Source organism: Pseudochaenichthys georgianus, chromosome 11, assembly GCF_902827115.2.
Source record: "Pseudochaenichthys georgianus chromosome 11, fPseGeo1.2, whole genome shotgun sequence".
Taxonomy (NCBI): Eukaryota; Metazoa; Chordata; class Actinopteri; order Perciformes; family Channichthyidae; genus Pseudochaenichthys; species Pseudochaenichthys georgianus.
In genome coordinates, this window is record NC_047513.1 from 11,749,769 (window position 1) to 11,763,192 (window position 13,424).

The window sequence follows — 13,424 nt, forward strand, 5'->3', positions numbered from 1 at the left end:
ACTGGCTGCTGTTGTTTGTAACAGCCTTGTGGCGATACTACTCTACAGTGTAGAACTCATCTGAACATACTCGGTTATATCGCCAGGATACGGTCAGTATGAACGAAGGGACGCCCAAAAACATAATGGCTGAGTTAAAACCCATTAACGGCTCGCAGAGAAGACGGTCACCGCGGTTGAGCTCTCCTCCGGCTAATATCCAGGTTAAACCTGACAATAAAATGGCGTTTGCTGCTAAACGCTCCATTACTGTGAGGAAAATAGCACCCAGAAAAACAGTCGCACCGTCGGAGAAAAACAAGGAAAACACGCCAGCCCAGCAGAAGAAGCCGAAGGTCTCCACCCCGGATCCTGTCCCGGGCCGTGGGGGCTCCTCTTCGGCGAAGAAGAAGAAGCTGAAGGCCGTTGTCCTCTCCCCGATACTCCCCTCCTCACCGCCGGGCCCTTCTCACCCCCAGCCCCCGGCAGTGGAACCAGGGGACGCGGTGTGGTCGCAGAGGGTGCGCCGCTCCTACAGCAGGCTCAGCGACCAGTCCATAAACAGCCCCGACTGCAAGGAGAACATGTTTGGCTTTCAGAACATGAACACCCCACAGGTGATCCGGAGAGTCGAGAGGCCGAATGCAGGTCTGGAGCTTTCTGGATCCTTGTCTGGGCTGAACTCATTCACATCTCTGCTTGAGACGGATGACTGTGGATCAGCAATACCTGAAATGGACCTAAACATCCCCGGAGTAGTTGTGGTGAAGCAGAAGAGAAGGAGGAATAAGGTCCAGCAGATCGGCACCACAGAGATGGAGGCACTGGCGGCCCAGATGAACGAAGAGTTTGAAAAGGCAGAGGAGTTTGAGTTGCTTGTGGAGTAAATAATGTGACTGAAAGACTGAAGGATTTGGTTATAGCATGCTATGTTCCAGCAGACATGCTTCTGAGAGGACAACACTGATATTCACACATGTTTTTGTATATTTCTAGCTTTATATCATGTACATTCTTTTGAGTTTTGTGTTGTTCAGTTAAATGCTCTCATTGTGTTTGTTTGGGACATGTTCTATGTATAAGTAAACCCTTAAACCTGTTCTTTTTTCTTTTCTTTTTACATTATAGAAATGTCTTTACTGTGATTTAAATATCTTCTGTCATGTTTAAGGTCCAACATAAACAAAAACAAATGTATTTAGTTTTAAATGGCTTTAAACGTTGTAATTGTATTTTGAATACCAAACAAAAATTGGAAAAATATTCAACAGTTTAATACGGATAGTTATCCCATGTGGTAGCTGTCGTTTTGAAACTTTTAAACATTATTTTGAGTAATGATAGTGACCAAAAGCTATAAAGGGATGTTTTTATACCAGCAGAAATACATCTGACCTTTCTTAAATATAAGAAATCTATATTTTTATTTTTGCTTCCCTGTAAATTAAATGTCAACAAATGAAATCCCCTGATTTAGAGGGTCCTTCAGCGACGACACATACATATTTGTATTCTGCCTTAACAATACATTTTGAGATGTTTTTTTTTAGTAATAGGTCAAATTTAATAAAACGAAAAACCAATTTGCAGAGCACAGGCTTTGAAAAAACAACAACACAGTCCTTTACATATTGAAACATGACTGCAGTTAAGAGACTGTCATACAAAACACATATTAATATATTTAAAAGTGTTCTGAGCTTTCAAAAGTGACTGTTGGAGCTGTGAGGGAGAATGATGGCACTTGTTAGTGATGATGTTGTTAACCTGCAGGGCCCTAACAAGCTTCTGTCTCACAACCTTTATATATACAGGCTATGCTAGCAACACATTCCTATACGCAGCACTGGTCTCCAGTGATTATAATGAGGCAGACTGAAGAAGCAGTCTGGGCGATCTGTCTGGATTTAATGAGAATGGTGGACAGGTAAAACATGTTCCTCTAGAGTCTCTTAAAGATGTAACTGGTTGTGTTGCATAATGTGCTCTAACGAGGGGGAGTGATCAACCGTCACGTCTGCCTCGAACTGCAGCGTCCTCTCGGATCAACGGAATGGATTCATGCAGGTCCAACTTTCATTCATAAAACCAAAGGGTCAAATTTCAACATCACAAACATGTGTAATTTCTATTTAAAGTAGGGTTTCTTGATGTTGTAATAATAATATGTTATGACAGTTTTATCTTAGACATTATGGGTCTAGTTAAGGGACAGAGACAACTACTGCTGGGCTTTGAATGCAACATTTATTCAACTTCATAAATGTGCATGGGGAATATCTTGTAAGTAAAGAAATTGGAAATTCCAGTGATTTAGTATTGTCTTGGTATTTGTAATACAACTCCGTAAATCTAGCAGTACTTAAAAGCAGAAGTAAACAAATGCTCTTCCATTTACTATTAAACATTTTTTAAGACATTTTATTATTTCATTCAATCTTTTTTGCACGTTTTGGCGCTTTGCCACTTGATCCATACTGGTGTTGAAGTTTATTTCCCAGATGCTCTTTATTCCAGCTTTTATTCAACCCTGGCCTTAGTTGTTTTAACAGCACCCAATTAAAACAACGCCAGTATTCCACAGTGCATACACAATAAATAAAACCAGAAGACCTTTATATACATTTAAAGAAGTCACCCAGCGTAGTTTTAGGATGCTGACGAGTTATATCTTCACCTGTTATACAAACCTTGAAAAAAACGTTATAAACTATGAAGTTGCTTGTTTACATCTGCTGAAAGCACGTACACGTGCTGATAGTATTTGTGTGTGTGAGCAAAAGAGACTTATAATGAGTGTGTAGCAGCGAGTGAGTAAATCAACAATTTGCTCACGCATTTTAGGGTGTGCAAAGCCTGCTCTGTTTTCTTCCTCAGGTGCCATTTCATGTTCTTACCATTCATTTGGCATTTCAGCTGCCTGGGAGACGAGACATATTTCAACTTTTTTTTTGCAGAGCACAACACATGGGGGCTTGCCTCCTGTTTCTGCATATCTTTAACAAGGTATTCATGTGTGCTTGTCACTATGACTGAAGGTAGAGTGTTTTGGAGCTGCCAGAAACAGTTATTGATTTACAATGCTGCTGTTGCTTGGCTTTTGAGTCTGTTCATGCAGATTTTTTTAGGGGAGGTTGGGTTTTTTACACTCATATTCATGTGGTTTTTTTACCCTCTCTCCCCCCCTTCCTCTCTCCCTACATTTCACTCACGGCAGTTGTCGCTGGTTCAGCTTGACTGCTTCGTTAGGGCTCATCATTTGCATTCAGATTAATTATCTAATTACCGACAAATGTCCGGCGGCCACCCCACACTCCGGCTCGTCAGCTCTCAGCCTGTAATTATTTTAATCATTTACTTTCATCTGGAGCGTTCTTGCCATTCTCCTGTGTTTAGAGGCCACTCTTAATTACCCTGCCAAGACACTCTTTTCATGAGAGGGAAGGGAGGGAGGGAGGTTGGTTTGAGGGAGAAGGGAGCAATTGGGTGAGGGAACGTGTGTGTGTGTGTGTGTGTGTGTGTGTGTGTGTGTGTGTGTGTGTGTGTGTGTGTGTGTGTGTGTGTGTGTGTGTGTTGTGTGTGTGTGTGTGTGTGTGTGTGTGTGTGTGTGTGTGTGTGTGTGTGTGTGTGTGTAGTGTGTGTGTGTGAGTGTGTGAGAGAGAGAGAGCGAGAGAGAGAGAGAGAGAGAGAGAGAGAGAGAGAGAGAGACCAATGGGGACATGATCCAGAGGCTTTGACAGCACAGAGGAAGCTCCCTGCTCTGCTGGATGCTCTTTCCTCCCTCTCTCCTTTCTTTTTTTCTCCCTCTTTTTGCTTCATGCATACTCCCCCCCCCCCCCCCCCCCACATACACACTGCCCCCCACCCCCCCAACCAACTTCCTCATCTCTCCTCTCACCCCCTCCTCCACGCCCCGCTTCCCCCCTCCGTTATACTTCCTCCCTTTTTCCCTTTATCGCAAGCACACACAGGAATCGCCCGTGGGCTTCAGTGCTCTGACTGCTAATACACTGACACACACACACACACAGACACACAGACACACACACACACACACACACACACACACACACACACACACACACACACACACACACACACACACACACACACACACACACACACACACACACACACACACAGAAACAGGCAGACAAGAGAGTCATGTGCCCTGTTTGTGGCACTCATCAGGATGCACACATCTTTCCACTATCTGCCTGGAAAATCTATACTCCTCTCAGCTCTTCTGTCTGTTTCTGTCTCTTTTTTCTGTCTCCCACCATCAGCCTCCCTCCATCAGTCAGACCTGCATGGCTGCACTCTGCTAACATGTCTATCTGCTGCCTGTCTGTCTCTCTTCATCTCTATTTCCCTCTTTCTTCCCATTCCGGTGTGTTTGGACAGTATAGCATCAGGCCTGCTGCTCCCCATCCTCGATGAGGGACGACGGGTCATCTCTTTCTCTCCCCCCACCCTCCGTGTGACTGCTCCATAATGATGCTCTCACTCACCCCCTAAGCCACTCACCCTCCTCTCTCCCCCTGACTGCTCTTGTTAAGAAAAGTGAGAGTGAGAGAGACATAGAGAGAGAGAGAGAGATACAAGCTCTGTAATTGGGCTCTTGAATATTTAAGTCACTAGGGATGAAAGTTTAATGAAAAGATGATTATCTACCAGTTTATCACACTACTGTTTCATATTTCATTTTCATATCCCCGTTCCGAGCTGCATTGTCCGTTTTGCCAGCAGTGGGTGCAAACTCTGTGAATACTGATAAAGAAGAAGAACATGCAAAGAGGAGGAAGGTTTAGGTCATGATACATAAACAACACTTTAAGGAGACATACATGGGACCTTTTGTCATCACTGAGGTCCAAGAGTGTCGTTATTTCTCACTTTCATATGGGATTTCATCACATTGACCATCAGATACATATTTCTGTTAAAGCAGTGTAGCTCATTTACATACCCTAATGTGAGTTTTGATCCAGTGCATGTTGGAAAATATTAAGTAGTAGAGTTTAAAGGTGGACAGAAAACTAATTTGGCTGTAATGCAGATGAAATCATTTAAACAAATGTTCCTTTTTGTCATCACTTTGTCCCAAAAGTCTACTATGAGCGATGTTGCACATATTGTCGTCATCACAAGGCTACTCTTGTTGCTGGGTCAATAATCCATTTTGGCAGCTGTGGACTGAGTTATAATCCATTGAAAACTCTTCAGTCAACACCTAAAACCAAAAGGTGCCATTCAATTCAAAATCCTTTGTTATTTATGTTGATTTGGTCGCATTAGGAATGATTCTGTGATACATAACATACATGGTCTCTACAGTGTTGCTGTACATGTTGGCCCTTCGTAATCCGGGGTGTGTGATGACAGAAAATGGGCAAAACTGATGTGTGGAAGAGAAATGTTAAGGCCAAAATGCAGAGGACGCATTATGTTGAAAACCAAAACTTTTCTGCTGGGCACAATATCACTCGCACATTGACGCTTAGAGTATATCAATGCTTAAATATGCACAGTGTATACGTCTACTTTAATCGTAGAGAAAAGTCACAAAGCCAGTGAATTGAAGCTAACAAAAGCTACCACTAGCTAACAACTAACATAAAATAGCAATAGCTAACAATAGCTAAAATGAGCTAATAAAAGATAACAATAGCAACAATTAGCCAAGGCAATATAACAATAGCTAGCATAAGCTAACAATATCTAAAGTTAGCTAACAAAAGATAACAATAGCTGAAATGAGCTAACAAAAGATAACAATCAATTGGTCATACTGGACTGGTAAAGGCTGTTGCTGGAAACCTCCTAAATGTATTGGTTAGAATTAATTAGACTTTTGTGAAAGGAAGAATGTCTTATTGTTATAGTCTCATTTTAAGATCACAAGTTTTCATTATTACAAGTTGTTTTGGTCACACTGACTGACTGTCTTAATTCTCCGATAGCTTATGTTGCCTCATGAACAATGCAGTATTTCCTTTCAGAAACGCTAAGGTCACTATAGCCTGCAACTCTTTCAGAAACCCCAAGAAGAAGAGAATATCTTTTTGTATTTTCCCCTTTTGTATAATTTAGTTATCTCTCTAAACCGTATTTCTAAACAAGAAGGTCTTAACTGTCAGGAAAAGGAGTGCTTAAAGTACTCAAATATACACATTGATACATTAATGTCTATTCATTTTTTTCATGATCACATATTAACACCATGGTTCCATTTCTGTGGAATCAATCTGATCTTGTGTTGTCTTCTATGCATACAAAACATACAAAAGCTAAAACTCTCTGTTTCAACCTTAATTAAGAGATACATTCAGTGGCAGTACTTTGGCCTGAAGCATCAGATGGCAACTTAACTCACACATTTCATCCCATTCTGTCACCTCCAAAAACACCCTAAAGACTGTTCAATAAAAAAGCACAAGGACACTCTTTCCTTTATTTAACCATGCGGGATAAACAGACGGCTGTTTGTTATTCATTCTCATTATTCATAATGGTGGCGACATTAATCCCCTTTTTGCGAGAAGATGGTGTGAAAAAGCCGCGTTGTGCTGCACTTTTGCCAAACCCCAGTGGAATAAAAGGGACTGCAGAGTTTTGAGGGGATTATGCAGCGGACCCACACATAGCCTTAGGCCACAGTTTGGAAAGGGGACACAGTTTGGACGACAGAGATTAGACACCAAGGTTTGGTGCAAAGAGGCCATTTCCAGGCAAAGACAGCCTGCGTGGGTCAATACATGAGAAGACTATCTTCTCTGATAAATTAATTCTGGTAATAATACACAGATTTTACTTTGAATGCATGAAAATTAAGATAAGAGGGGATGCGTTCATAAGAGGCCTACAAGACAAAAGCTTATACAATTTGCATTCTTTGTTATTTGATAATTTTTTTGGCAAAGTTGCGGGGATAAATTCATGAGGTGCATTATTAAAGAGCTTCAGCTTCATCTACAGAACACCATATGTTGATCCGTGCGCTTCAGAAACCTGCAATCCAATAACCTGTATGAAAGAAGCCTCTGGGGACCAAAGAGAGACGGAGTTAAAGAGTGCGTTAACCCTGCCTCGTGAGTTACTTGGCACTCACTTAGTCCAATAAAACTCGCTCAAAAAATGTGGGATGTGTATCATTCTGGCTGCTTATCAATTTAATCCACGATTTCACGGTGCTGAGGCGGAGACGACCCGCGCCGCTTGTCGCTTTTGTGGACAGGGTGTCACCGTTTAGCCCTCTCCGCGGCTTGAAAGTGGGGGAGACCGTGCTCCATCTCTGAGGGGGAGGAAGGGTGAGACAAAAAGAAAAAGAGCAAGTTAAATGGAAGTGACAATCTGCAAACATTCCTGCCAGCAGCTGCGTTAGCATTCTCCATAGTCCACCACCCTCTGCATGGTCATCGGCCCCCGCGACCCCCGTGCCTGGCACACGCACCTGCCGCTCCCAGCCGCTCTTTCACCGACAGCCAGATAATCTATGGGCGGGTCCGGGCCGGGGCTCCTCTCAATGTGCTCTTGAGAAAACCCCTTATGCGTGAAAAAGCCCCCTTTCTCTTTCTTTTGTCCAACACAGTTTTATGGGACAACATTGGGCATTATGAGGTTTGGGGGATTTTCCACGGGACTCTATAGAAGGGTATAATCCTTTCAGGCACGGGACGAATAAAAAAGTTTTAACCTGCTGTTTTCATATTTATTAGCTGGTTATAGCAGACGAGGCAGCTGAACCATTAACACACACCCCTCCTCCTCACACACACACAAGCTTTAAGTCCAGGAATCAAACTCTGACTAAATGCTGCGTCCTGAGAGGGGCCCCTTTAATGGACCCGATAGCTTTAACTGAATTAGAGGAGAGAGTCAAGTGTGTGACTGACACCGGGGTCACGGAGGCCTGAAACGCTGTGTGCTTCTCTGTTTCAGTCAACAGGTTGGTACAATACATTATTAGGTGTTTTAGTTAATAAAGTTTCACATTTCCAAAGAGGATTTGACCTGCTTTTGTCTTCTTTGTCAATTAATGTTTGAACAATGTGTCGTTTTTGTCCACGGTTTTCAATTTAGGCTCAAATTAAGCCAATTTAGAGCATGATGGTTGACAAGAGCAATTAGATTTTATAAAACTTTTGTTGATGAGGCTGTTCATTATTTGTAATGTAATAACTTGTCTCTTCAGGCATGAGCAAAATAATACAACAATTATAATTAACAGTTGAGTACAATGAGACATTTAATTAAACATGTAAATGTCACTTTTGATTAATGTAATTAATATGGGAACTTTCTCCGTACTCTTTGAATTACACCTTAAACATTTGAGTTTTTTCCTTTGAACTCAGGGTGGGTGTCTTTAACATTATATACAACTAGTTTTTGTCCAAACACTATATTTTACTATACTAATTATTATTTTAAAACACACCATACAGCAACAAAATGTACCAGAATAAAGAAAAGATCAACAATAGCACACTTCCTTAAAACATCCATCCATCAAGCTTTAAAATATCTGTGACCTGTTTAGGATAGTTTCATATAACTTGTCATGTCTGCGTGTTTTACAGAAAACATTTTAATAATAAGAGCAAATAACTTTGAGCAAATTAATTGAAAAATAAAATGCTTTAAATGTAATTAAATCTACTATTGTTTTAGTTTGTTCATTTAAAAAATAAAGGACTATAATACAATACAGCCTTCATAAAGCTTATATTCGTAAATATTTGTATTTACTATCTATCCATCCATATATCTATATATCTATCTATCTATCCATCTATCTGTGTGTCTGTATATGTATTGTGTCTATATATCCCCCTATGTGTTGTGTTTCTCCTCTGACGACAGGTCTTTCTATCCAGTTCATCATACACAGGCCCCGGGCCGCAGCCTCCCCCCTTCCACCCCTCCACCCTCCCTTCATCCCTCCCAACTCCTCTACCTCCCTCTATCCTCCCCACCCCACCACCCCCTTTCTGTCAAAGCTGATTGTTTCCACGCCAGCAGAGTGCTGCGGGCAAACACACTGTCACACTACATCAGGCAGAGGCAAGAAGGGGAGAGAGAGAGCATGATAGGGTATATATGTATATCTGTGTTCAAAAAGCTCCACAACAGCTAAAGCCCCGGCTGTCAGCAGGGAGTCCCAAACTTTTCCATGTCAAGGGCATCCAAATACAAGACAGACCTCCGATTGGCTCCTGAGGAATCCTAATGTGAAGCGGGACAGAAAGATAAAACTGTTTGAGATTAAAGGTTTATAAATCCATTAAATAGCCCTATCTGCTTTCATTACAGGGCAGAATGAGGTGAACTTAGGCAAAGGACGTTAAGTTTTGCTTATTTTTAAACAGTGTGTGCAGACAATAATGAAGAAATGAGAATAAACTGATGTAGGAAAACATGTTTAACGTAAACCCAGCAACCATGAGTAATTCTGAGCTAGTCATAGAGTTTGTTTTATGTTACTCATGGATCAAATGTTGCGTCAAACTATCTCAAATGTATTGCAAGTTGTAAAATAATGTGAAAATGACATTTGAAAAATGTAAAGAATACACAAATTATTAACAATCAGTAACAATTTATATATATGAATTAAAATGATAGAGTAGCAAGAAAGAAAAAATGACAATAAACTACTAAAAACAACCCTCTGAGTTATAGTTTTGTGGCAGTTACCCCAGATCTCATAGCTTTAATTCAATTCTTAATCACAATGTTTCAATCAGTACTAAATATGCCAGTGTGAATTTCAGAGAAATGTACATCATATTTTTATTATTTTTCAAGTGCCGGAATAATTAAATAAAGATTTTTTTGTTACACTGTCAGAGGATTGGATCGAAGAAGATAAGGTCACTCATGGTTCACAGAGAGGCAGAAACACAATAACAGGAGAATGTCACAGATAACTTTTCAATGTAAAGCACATTTGACAAAAAACTCTCGCCAAAGAAATCCATTTTTAAAAAAAAATCTCTGAGGAAAAGGGAATTCATAATGGATAGGCTTCCAGAACTTAAAATAACAGAACTATTAACAAAAACATCCTTAGATATTAAATCAGTGATTCTAAAACATTTGCTTGCGATCCCTTTAAACAAAGCTATGTCGCCTTGCCACCTCAAATGATTGCATATTAAGCCTACAGGTTGCAACCAGTTCAACAAAACAATTTCTTATTTATTTTTGCTTTGTTTCATCTGAAAATGTGTTCACAAAAAAATTAGGTAAACAATTAGAGGTACATCTAAAAGAAAACAAAATTCTGCTTTGCTGTCCTCTTGTGTCCTGATCTGCAGGGCAGGAACCGCTGCGTTATATCATCCAACATGGAGTGAAAAACAATCCACTGCCTCCCAGTGGGAACCCTCCCATAGTTCCCAGGTGGTCCCCCTGTGAGTGCACTACTGCTGGATGATCCCCCCCCCCCCACCTCCCCCCTCCCCAGGTGCACACAGCTGCCCCCTGGAGTCTGAACACATGTAGGAACATCAGCAGGTGGGGGTCTGATATGAGGGTCTGTGATGGAGTGTCTCCCCCTACTGGACACTCCTGTGTGTCCTCTGAGTCAGAGAGAGAGTGAGAAAGAGATGCTAATGGATGTTTTTTAAATGTGAAATAGCAATCTGAGGGAAATTCAGGCAAATTACATTCAGTCTTTAAATACTCCACTGAAGTCTTGTTTATTGACCCTTTATTGTCCCTGCTTCTTTAAATCATAACTGAAAAATGCAGTCCTTTGTAGCCTGGTTTATATTTGAAAGGAAACCTAACTGAATTAATTAAATTAACTGAAAGGAATTAGAAATCAGGAATGAATTAAGTGTTTTCATGGTGTGGTTCTGGTCGTTTGGGGTGTGTGTGTGTGTGTGTGTGTGTGTGTGTGTGTGTGTGTGTGTGTGTGTGTGTGTGTGTGTGTGTGTGTGTGTGTGTGTGTGTGTGTGTGTGTGTGTGTGTGTGTGTGTGTGTGTGTGTGTGTGTGTGTGTGTGTGTGTGTGTGTGTGGAGGGGCTTTTATTATTGTGTATTATTGCAACCACTGATGTGCAGAATGATTGTGTATTTAAATAACTAGATTTTAATTTTTTTAAATAGATAAATTAGGCTTCATCTTTCTTTAAATGTTGGTAGAATAAGATCTATTATGGCAGAATTATAATAATTCAGACTTTGTGGAGGAAAGGTACCTGTTCTTATAAAGAATCACATGATTTGTGTACTATTAATACTTGTGAATACATTATAGAACTAATGTTGGCCTATGGGCTAGAAGTTTTTATTCCTGCCAGGAAAAACATTTTAAAAATCTTTATCAGAGATTGAAATGCAGGCCTGTCATGCTCACACTGTTTTGAAGAAAAGTTCATTTAAAAATATAATGAAAATACAGATCCTCCTCCTGCCCCTGTTTGTCGCCATGGGGGAGCCACTAGGCCACGCTGTGCGCATCGCTCTGCTCTCCAGGAAGTTCTGCTTTAAACAAAATATCCACCTGGCCTTTTTGTATAATATTATTTTCCTTCCTTTTTCATTACTGCCTGAATTAAAAGGTGTAGAGAGTGAAGACACAGCAGGAGTCCATGCCGTATCGAGGAAAGTGTTCCGGGTGAGGAGAGTACAAATCTCACAAACATTCTGTTCTAAATGTCACATGGATATATAACTATCATGTTGTCTTTTTGCAAATGTCAGTATGATAAGGCAGTTTGACTTCACTAATGACTTTATTGTTGATTCATCAGCTAAAAAGGTCTTCATAAATCCATCAGTACAAATGTTGGTTTATCTTTCTGCATAGTCTCTGATGTGGTCACTTCCTTTGTCTATTCATCAGGGAGATCTGCTCATGGGACCACATGACCTCTGACCTTTTTTAAAAAGGGTTTAAAAGGGCATCTGGATAACAATCCATTCATTTATGTAACTAAACATTTGCAATGTATTGAAGTGATGAACTACAAGTTACATAATGACTTTACAACTCATGATTCTGGGTTGTAAAAAATGGAAAAACATGTGAACCTTAGTATTAATGACCTCATTGACATTACAAGCTGCAGATTTATGACTAGAAAGCCTTTATTGGAGATAAAAAGCTGTTATAATTCATGGCTCACAGCTATCTCTTCTTGTAAATGATGCTAACCAATAATGGACTCTTTATAAAGAGTGCCTTATTGAAAATAACATCTAAATGTGTTTTATATTTTCCCTGGAAGAAATATACCTGTCATTGTTCTAAAAATACTGAAGCACATTTTTCTGAGGGAAACAGATCAGTTCATTTCCCTGTGAGTTACAGCAGCTTTTAGGCTCACTTATCTCCGTGTTTCATGCGCTTTCTTTGGATACATTTATAACCTGTCCTAACCCTGAAATCACGTCTCGGTGGTTTAGAAAATCAGCATCAAAGGCGTGTTTGTTCCTCCTCAGTGTCCTTTTTTCAGAAGTGTCTGTTTGCACGTTACTTACAAGTCACCATTCCGGTGTAAACATGTTATCCTCGCGCTTTGATGCCTCCCAAACCTCCGAGCTTCAGCCAGCGAACAAGGGATCAATATGTAAATCGACTCAGACTTTCTCTGCGACGCCTGCGTCCAGGGGAGGAGATAAGCTTGGAAAAAAATAGACTGGAGTTAGTTAAGAGGCATAGGGATTATCCCAAACTTGCCCCGGGGTTCTGGCTCTCCTGCGCGCAACCGGACCGGCGTCTGTTCACCGCGGCCGGATAGGACCTGCAGGGCCCCGGGGCGCAGACTGACAGGCTCCCCGGGGGCCCCCACCACCACGACCCGCTCAGGATGGAGATTATAGGGTGGCAACGCGGCTGGTATCTCTGTGAACACACACACACACACACACACACACACACACACACACACACACACACACACACACACACACACACACACACACACACACACACACACACACACACACACACACACACGAAGGAGGTGAGATGATGGTGGAGTGCCCGCGGCAGCAGCCATGCCCATGGAGATTGAAGCCTGAGCCTCACACGGCTATCACACACCCCGCAGAACACACACTCCCCAGCCCTGTGTGATGAGCAGATACAAACCAACTTTGTTCAGCTGACAAGGAGGCAATTGTTGGCTGAAAGGTCATTCGTCCTTAGGCTCCACAACAGCAAGTACAGCTCGAGAAGATAAACAAAAATGTCCTATCTGCACTGAGGGGGCTTTGATAAACCAGCTTTAAGAGATCAACATGATGATGTGGAATGAAATGAAGACTTTGTGTTCCCATTGTCAGAAAAGTCCTTGGACTTCCACTTAAGATGTATCTATTATGACTCACTACAATAACTCCTTTTCATTAGATCAGCTGAAATACAAACAGACGACACAAACAAATCAGATAGAAGATACTTTTATTTATTCTTTAAATGTTCTTAAT

At 41.1% G+C, this 13,424-nt stretch overlaps 1 protein-coding gene across 1 annotated transcript; it reads left to right on the plus strand.

The window, feature by feature from the left end:
* The first annotated feature begins 41 nt into the window (after window positions 1-41).
* On the plus strand, window positions 42-2,401 carry cdca5 (cell division cycle associated 5). Its single transcript, XM_034094933.2, has one exon. The coding sequence runs from the start codon at window positions 99-101 to the stop codon at window positions 864-866; it is 768 nt and encodes a 255-aa protein (XP_033950824.1). The 5' UTR covers window positions 42-98; the 3' UTR covers window positions 867-2,401.
* The last annotated feature ends 11,023 nt before the right edge of the window (window positions 2,402-13,424 follow it).

Bases quoted from the DNA above. Each gene is read 5' to 3' on its own strand.
- cdca5 (XM_034094933.2), top strand. From the start codon at position 99: ATGAACGAAGGGACGCCCAAAAACATAATGGCTGAGTTAAAACCCATT.